Below are 9712 nucleotides of genomic sequence, written 5' to 3'. Positions count from 1 at the left end.
ATTTCTGTCTGAAACTAATTATAAAATATGAAAATCATAACAATTATAATAATCAGTTACAAATTGTTATTGCTCTTTTATAGGACAATCTGCCCTAAAATCTCCTGTTGTCAAAATCATATCCCAGAAAAAGCAGCACTACTTATTATTGAATGACATTTAGTTAGGTACAAAGAGGATCAATAACACTGAAATCTTGGATATGGCAGTATGGAATCACACTGGATTTGTGAAAGAATTCCTTCTTGTGGGACTGACTGAAATCCCAGAGTTGCAGATCCCTCTTTTTTTGCTCTTCTTTGTCATTTATATGGTTACCCTTGTAGGGAATTGGGGTATGATCATAATTATCTGGATGAATATTCAACTTCATACTCCTATGTACTTCTTCCTCAGCAACCTCTCCTTATGTGACATTAGTTTCTCTACTGTCATAGCTCCCAAGATGTTAATCAATTTTCTAGTAGACAACAAAGCAAGTTGGTTTGCTAGTTGTGTTTTTCAAGGTTTCTTTTTTGCTGTGTATATTACTACTGAGGTTATGCTGTTATCTATGATGGCATATGACCGTTATGTAGCCATTGCCAATCCATTGCTTTATACGGTTGCTATGACTCCAAGAGTCTGCATCTTAATGGTCCTTGGTTCCTACTTAGGAGGTTTAATTAACTCAATGACCCACACAATTGGTTTGCTCAGGTTGAATTTTTGTGGCCCCAATGTTGTAAATCATTACTTTTGTGACTTCCCCCCACTCCTGAAGCTCTCTTGCTCTGATGCACACACCAATGAGATGTTAATTTTAGTTTTCTCTGGAGTGATTACAGTGTTTGCCTTCATGATCATCATGGTGTCCTACATCCATATCATCATTGCTATCCTGAGAATCAGATCAGCTGAAGGAAGACGCAAAGCATTCTCTACCTGTGCATCCCACTTGACAGCTGTGACCTTGTTGTTAGGGTCTGTGACCTTCAGTTACATACAACCAAGTTCTCAGTATTCCATGGAGCAAGAGAAAGTTTCTGCTGTGTTTTATACACTCATAATCCCTATGCTAAACCCGCTCATTTATAGCCTAAGAAACAAGGAGGTGAAGGATGCAGCAAAGAGATCAATCATTTGGAAACATTCTCATAATTGATTTAGTTCTGAAATTTACTTAGACAAAGTAAGAACAAATTTGTGGAAAATTAAAGAAAGATCTTTCTATTAGGTTTAGGTCAGAGATATTATCAGATTGAATGTTAAACTGAAATACTGTTATGAATCTCCATGGAAACATTCGGGAAATAGGAGTTAAACATGTGCTGTGTTCCAGTCACTATGCTAAGCACTTCACAAATATCGTCTTACTTGATCCTCACAAGAATGTTGTGAAATAGGTGTTGTTACACTAAGGTAAGCAAGCTGAAGTAAATAAAGGTTAAACAAAAACACCATCAGGATAACATATGTTAGATGTCTAAGGCTGAAATTCTGTTGCACAAATATAGTAAATGATTACTTCTGTGACCATGTTTTGATGCATACACCAATGAGATATTACTTTTCATCTTTTCAAGCATGATTGAATGATTATTTTCATAATAATAATATTGTCCTATATCCATATTGTCATTGCAATTCTGAAAATAACTTAGGAATTCCTGACTCCAGGCCCAGCACACTAATCACTGCATCATTAAATTTTATAAAATTGTAATTAGAAAGCCTATCAACCTTGTATTGTATTGCTTTAGAATCTTGAATCCAAGAGACTACATTTCCCACAATCCCCTAATACTTTTCCTGTCATGCATCATTGGTTAATTTGGTATTCAGTTTCATTTTTGGAGGACAATGCATGCTTGCACACAGAAGCTCTCTCTAACTTGTAGCAGCATGGAGCAAGGTAGGGCTAGGTTTTTTCTCTGTTTTACTTTTCCTTTGCTCTAAGTTGATTTTAATAAATACTACTAAAATAATACTTGGAGTATTGAATCTTGAATCTTGAGTATTAAATATTAATTTTAATCTTTACAATTGGTGACACTAAGAAAGGACTTTAGAACTCAGAGTTGTTTATTTTTGTAAGAGGCAGCCCGGCTTTAGCCAAACTTGCCCCCACCACCACTATAAGAGGCTATTGGGTCTGGTAGTCACAGCGAGTTCCAGCCTGGCTCACAGGCCCTTCTAGTTCATGCAGTCAAAAAACTTCCAGGCTCTATGCCCAAACAGGTACTAAGTGGTATTCATGGGGTCAAAAAGTAATTATGACCACAGATATAACTGATATATAATTTAATAGTTATGCCAATGCTTAATAAGATAACTAGGGACTTCCGGGTAAACATGGCTGCAATCTAGATGTGACTCGCTTCCCTTCCCCACCACCGAATGAAATAGACTACCTCAAAGGAGCATAAAAATCACCTTTGGAAGAATGGAGGGACTCCCCAGTACCCCACAGAAATGAAGGTACGTGGGGTTTGAACATTTCTACACTATAAGGAGGAGGAAAAGCTCGCACAAAAACTTGAACTGAGCCTCCCATCTGCCCCCTCCACCAAAACAGAGTAAGCTATCAGACCGCTCACTGGGACAGCAAGTGAGTGAGGAGCGTCTCTGTCTGGGGGGGGCACACCAGGGTCCTTGGGATCTAAAAACTGCAAGGAAAAGACCTCTCAGGGTGGTTTCATGGGAAAATCCTGCTCTGAGCAAAGGGGCGGCGGCACTGAGAGGCTGCTCTGAGCAAAAGGGTGACCACGCTGAGAAGCTGTGCTGAGCAAAGAGGAGGCTGCGCTGAGAGGCTGCACTAAGCAAAGGGGTGCTGAGAGGCTGCGCTGAGCAAAGGGGCGGCTGTACTGAGAGGCTGCATTGAGCAAAGGGGCTGCCATGCTGAGCACAGGGACCTGCTCTCTAAGAAACCTCGGAGGCTGGGAAGAATTAGTCTGAGGCAACCTAAATTCACAGAAAACCCGCCCACATCACCCAGACCCCAGACCAAAAAAGGAAGAGGAATAAAACCACCAAAGGAATGGCTCACGTCCCAAAATCAAGCCTCCAAGAAGAAAGGGGGGAAAAAAGTGACTATTGAAAACTTTTATGGAGGGAGTACCCAAGGAAAAAAAGAGAATGAGGATGAAATCCAAACAAAATCAGAACATGCCTCCCAAAATGGAAACTATCCACAAACTCTGGAAGATCTCAAACTGGAGCTTACCCAAAAGATGGAAACCTTTTGGAAAAATAAAATGGGAGAAAGAGATCAGCAGTCTGATAGACAAGACTTCACAATTGGAGAAGGAGCTCGAAGCATCTAATAGAACGGCAGACAAAGCTGAAAAGCAAAACCAGTCCCTAACGACCAGAATTAAACAAATGGAAGACAATGAGATTACAAAACAGCAAGACTCAATAAAGCAAAGCCAAAAAATTAATGAATTAGAAGAAAACATGAAATATCTCACTGAAAAGGTCACAGACTTGGAAAACAAAGGAAGAAGAGACAACATCAGAATTATTGGTCTCCCCAAAAAACCAGAGATACACAAAAACCTCGATGCTATTCTACAGAAGATTATAGAAGAAAATTGCCCACATGTTCTGGAGCAAGGGGGCAAAATAGAAATAGAAAGGGTTCATAGAACACCCTCTATATTAAATCCCCAAAAGACAACCCCTAGGAATGTAATCGCCAAATTAAAGAGCTTCCAAGTAAAGAAGAAAATCCTACAAGAAGACAAGAAGAGGAGCTTCAGATATAGGGGGGCTCCCATAAGGATCACATAGGACTTAGTGGCTAACACACTAAGAGACCGCAAAGCATGGAACACAATATTTACAAAGGCAAGAGACCTGGGTCTCCAACCAAGAATCAACTACTCAGCAAAACTGACTATATACTTCAGAAAGAAAGTATGGGCATTCAACAAAATAGAAGATTTCTAAGCATTTGCTAAGAAAAAACCAGAACTTAGTGGAAAATTTGACATCCAATCACAGAAAGCAAGAGAAACATGAAAAGGTAAATATGAAAGAAAGGGAAAAGGAGATAAATCTTATCTTTTTTTCTTCAAGTCAAACTCTCTTCTATAAGGACTACATTTACATTAAATTATATACATTAATATGTGGATAATATGTTTTGTGTAACTCTCAAAAATTGTATGCATCATAAGAGTAGTTAGAAGAAACATGCATAGGGAAAGATTGGGGCATTGAGAAGATTTGAGGAAAGTGGGGGAAATAAAGAAAAAGGGAGGGGGGGAACCATCGATTATAGTATGATTTACTTCAAGAAATGGAGGGGGAACTAAATTGAATAATCTTTCCCATACAAAGATACACATGAGAAGGGGAGGGGAATAACTCTCATATGAGAAGGAGAGGAAGAGAGCTTGAAGTGGTATTACTTCAACCTTACTCTCAGTGAAACCAACTCTGAGAGGGAAGAACATCTAGATCCAGTGGGATCCTGAATTCTATCTTATCCAACAGGGTAAGAAAATAAGGGAAATTAAGGAGGGGGAGGGAGAGGGAGTATAAAAAGGGAGGGAAGGAGAGGGGAGAGGGGAAGGGAGCATAAAAAGGGAGGGGCTAGAAAGGGAAGCATATCAAGGGAGGGGACTAGGGGGACTGACCTAAAGTAAATCACTGGTTCAAAAGGATATAGCTAAAGAAGAAAGGTCAGAACTAGGGGAAGTTATCAAAATGCCAGGGAATCCACAAGTGACAATCATAACTTTGAATGTGAATGGGATGAACTCACCCATAAAACGTAGATAAATAGCAGATTGGATTAGAACCCAAAACCCTACCATTTATTGTCTTCAAGAAACACACATGAGGCGGGTAGATACTCACAAAGTTAGAATTAAAGGATGGAGTAAGACCTTTTGGGCCTCAAATGATAGAAAGAAGGCAGGAGTTGCAATCATGATATTGGACGAAGCCAAAGCAAAAATAGACTTCATCAAAAGGGATAGGGAAGGTAAATATATTCTGTTAAAAGGGAGTATAGACAATGAGGAAATATCACTAATCAACATTTATGCACCAAATGTTATAGCATACAAATTCCTAATGGAGAAACTAGGAAAATTGAAAGAGGAAATACACAGTAAAACCATATTAGTGGGAGACTTGAACCAACCACTATCAAATTTAGATAAGTCAAACCAAAAAATAAATAAGAAAGAGGTAAAAGAAGTGAATGAAATCTTAGAAAAATTAGAGTTAATAGATATATGGAGAAAAATAAATAGGGACAAAAAGGAATACAACTTCTCAGCACCACATGGCACATTCACAAAAATAGATCATACACTAGGTCACAGAAACAAGGCACTCAAATGCAGAGAAGCAGAAATAATAAATGCAACCTTCTCAGATCATAAAACAATAAAAATATTTATCAGAAAGTGTACATGGAGAGCCAAATCAAAAATTAATTGGAAATTAAATAATATACTTCAAAATCGGTTAGTTAGAGAAGAAATCATATAAACAATTAATAATTTCATTGAGGAAAATGACAATGGTGAGACATCCTTTCAAACCTTATGGGATGCAGCCAAAGCAGTACTTAGAGGAAAATTCATGTCCCTTAGTGAATATATTAACAAATTAGGTAGGGCAGAGATCAATGAATTGGAAATGCAAATCAAAAAACTTGAGAACGAACAAATTAAAAAACCCCATACGAAAACCAAACTAGAGATCCTAAAAATTAAGGGAGAAATTAATAAAATCGAAAGTGATAGAACTATTGAGCTAATAACAAGACTAGAAGCTGCTACTTTGAAAAAACAGACAAAATAGACAAAGTACTGATCAATTTAATTAAACAAAGGAAAAAAAAAGGCAAATTAACAGCATCAAGGATGAAAAGGGGAACCTCACCTCCAATGAAGAGGAAATTAAGGCAATCATTAAAACTACTTTGCCCAATTATTTGGCAATAAATATACCAATTTAAGTGTTATAGATGAATATTTACAAAAATATAATTTGCCTAGACTAACAGAAGAACAAATAGATTTCTTAAATAATCCCATATCAGAAACAGAAATCCAACAGTCCATCAAAGAACTTCCTAAGAAAAAATCCCCTGGGCCTGATAGATTCACCAGTGAATTCTATCAAACATTCAAAGAACAACTAACCCCAATACTAGACAAACTATTTGACATAATAAGCAAAGAGGAAGTTCTACCATATTCATTTTATGACACAAACATGGTACTAATTCCAAAACCAGGTAGGCCAAAATCAGAGAAAGAAAATTATAGACCAATCTCCCTAATGAATATAGATGTAAAAATCTTAAATAGGATACTAGCAAAAAGACTCCAGAAAGTGATCAGAAGGGTCATCCACCATGATCAAGTAGCATTTATACCAGGGATGCAGGGCTGGTTCAATATTAGTAAAACCATCTACATAATTGACCACCTCAACAAGCAAAACAACAACAATCATGATTATTTCAATAGACTCAGAAAAAGCCTTTGATAAAATACAATACCCATTCCTATAAAAAACACGAGAAATCATAGGAATAGAAGGGTCGTTCCTAAAAATAATAAACAGTATATATCTAAAACCATCAACTAATATCATCTGCAATGGGAACAAACTTGATGCATTCCCAATAAGATCAGGAGTGAAACAAGGATACCCATTATCACCTCTACTATTTGACATTGTAATAGAAACACTAGCAGCAGCAATTAGAGAAGAAAAAGAAATTGAAGGCATTAAAATTGGCAATGAGGAGACCAAGTTATCACTCTTTGTGGATGACATGATGGTATACTTAAAGAATACTAGAGATTCAACCAAAAAGCTAGTCAAAATAATCAACAACTTTAGTAAAGTTGTAGGATACAAAATAAACCCACATAAGTCATCAGCATTTCTATATAATTCCAACACAGCTCAGCAGCAAGAACTATAAAGAAAAATCCCATTCAAAATTACCTTAGACAAAATAAAATACTTAGAAATCCATCTCCTGAGACAAACACAGGAATTTTATGAACACAACTACAAAACACTCTCCACACACACACACACACACACACACACACACACACACACAAATACTAGACTTGAACAATTGGAAAAACATTAACTGCTCATGGGTAGGACAAGCCAAAATAATATAAATTACCATCCTTCCCAAACATATTTATATATTTAATGCCATACCCATTGAAGTTCCAAAAAAATTTTTTTATCAATTTAGAAAATACCATAACAAAGTTCATTTGGAAGAACAAAGGATCAAGGATATCCAGTGAAATAATGAAAAAAAAATACAAAGGAAGGGGACCTTGCAGTCCCAGATCTCAGACTATATTATAAAGCAGCAGTAATCAAAGCAATTTGGTACTGGCTAAGAGACAGAAAGGAGGATCAGTGGAATAGACTTGGGGTAAGTGACCTCAGCAAATAGTATACAACAAACCCAAAGATCCCAGGTTTTGGGACAAAATTCCACTATTTCATAAAAACTGCTGGGAAAATTGGAGGACAATGTGGGAAAGATTAGGTTTATATCAATACTTCACACCCTACACCAAGATAAATTCAAAATGGGTGAATGACTTGAACATAAAGAAGGAAACTATAAGTAAATTAGGTAAACACAGAATATTATACATGTCAGACCTTTGGGAGGGGAAAGATTTTAAAACCAAGCAAGACTTAGAAAGAGTCACAAAATGTAAAATAAAAATTTTGACTACGTCAAATTAAAAAGTTTTTGTTCAAACAAAACCAATGTAACTAAATTCAGAAGGGAAGCAACAAATTGGGAAACAATCTTCATAAATACCTCTGACAAAGGTTTAATTACTCAAATTTACAAAGAGCTAAATCAATTGTACAACAAATCAAGCCATTCTCCAATTGATAAATGGGCAAGTGACATGAACAGGCAGTTCTCATCCAAAGAAATCAAAACTATTAATAAGCACATGAAAAAGTGTTCTACATCTCTTATAATCAGAGAGATGCAAATCAAAAAACCCTGATGTATCACCTCACACCTAGCAGATTAGCTAACAAGACAGCAAAGGAAAGTAATGAATGCTGGAGGGGATGTGGCAAAGTAGGGACATTAATTCATTGATGGTGGAGTTGTGAATTGATCCAACCTTTCTGGAGAGCAATTTGGAACTATGCCCAAAGAGTGATAAAAGACTGTCTGCCCTTTCATCCAGCCATAGCACTGCTGGGTTTGTACCCCAAAGAGACAATACGTAAAAAGACTTGTTCAAGAATATTCATAGCTGTGCTCTTTGTGGTGGCCAAAAATTGAAAAATGAGGGGATGCCCTTCAATTGGGGAATGTCTGAACAAATTGTGGTATATGTTGATGATGGAATACTATTGTGCTAAAACGAATAATAAAGTAGAGGAATTCCATGGAGACTGGAATGACCTCCAAGAAGTGATGCAGAGTGAAAGGAGCAGAACCAGGAAAACATTATACACAGAGACTGATACACTGTTGTACAATCAAAGGTAATGGACTTCTCCATTAGTGTCAATGCAATGTCCCTGAACAATCTGCAGGGATCTAAAAATCACTATCCACAAGCAGAGGATAAACTATGGGAGTAAAAACACTGAGGAAAAGCAACTGCTTGACTACAGGGGGGAAGGGGATACAACTGAGGAGAGACTCTAAATGAACAGTCTAATGCAAATACCAAGAACATGGAAATGGGTTCGAATCAAGAACACGTGATACCCAGTGGAATCATGCATCGGCTATGGGAGAGGTTGTGGGAAGGGGGTGGGAGGGGAGGAAAAGAAAATGATCTTTGTTTCCAATGAATAGTGTTTGGAAATGACCAAATAAAATAATGTTTAAAGTGAAAAAAATAATATAACTAATTTATTAGAAATACTAAAAGTTTGTATTTTCCCAATAATCATTTTTGAGTAAATTTTCTAAGTAGTTCAATTATTTTTGCTCATATGCATCTTAAAATAGTATAGCTAATGACTAAAATTATCTTTTCTTGTACATGAATTACCCCTTAAATCAAATTATTTCATAAATTAAAATATTATATAACTAATATTCTTCATTATTTCTTAGGGGGTTGCAAAGGGCAAGGAGAAATGTTAAAGAAAAAAAATTATTCTGGATATCTTATTTTCCAGTCTTTACTCTGTCATTTACTACATGTGTGATGATATGGGACAAACTATAAGCTCTGAGCCTTTGTTCCATAATTTACCATGATGATTTATTTTATCCCAAGCTATCAGGAATTATAAACTCTGTTTACAACTACTATTATTATTTTCATAGGAATATATGAGCATCAAAGAACTATAATTAATTAATCCTTGCTTCTAAAATATTATTTTCCTTGAGAGCTCAGAGAGATATTTACACACTTTGGAAATCTGATATTACTCAGTGATTTTCTATGAAATAATGACATGTTACCATTCTCTAAAATACTAAGAAAGAAAAAATGCTTACTATGTTGCAAGCATTGCATTTAATGCAGGGAATATAAGTACAAAAGCAAAACAGTCACTGCCTTAAAGAACTTACCTTGTAATAGGGGACATAATATATGTAAAGAAATAATAGCCAAAAAAGGTTTAAGTATCCTAGAAAATTTCAAAAATAGTTATAGGAATATAGGGAAGTCCCTAAAATTGTTTTCCAGTTACAATCATGATCGATTCAAAAGAA

General features: G+C 36.2%; 1 protein-coding gene across 1 annotated transcript; it reads left to right on the top strand.

Moving 5' to 3' along the window:
• The first annotated feature begins 202 nt into the window (after positions 1–202).
• Positions 203–1144, top strand: LOC100022915 (olfactory receptor 1052-like). The gene has a single exon (XM_001374576.3). It carries the CDS (start codon positions 203–205, stop codon positions 1142–1144), a length of 942 nt encoding a protein of 313 aa, XP_001374613.3.
• The last annotated feature ends 8568 nt before the right edge of the window (positions 1145–9712 follow it).

Source organism: Monodelphis domestica, chromosome 6 (genome assembly GCF_027887165.1).
Source record: "Monodelphis domestica isolate mMonDom1 chromosome 6, mMonDom1.pri, whole genome shotgun sequence".
NCBI classification, from domain to species: domain Eukaryota; kingdom Metazoa; phylum Chordata; class Mammalia; order Didelphimorphia; family Didelphidae; genus Monodelphis; species Monodelphis domestica.
This window is presented reverse-complemented; position numbering and strand designations above follow the sequence as displayed.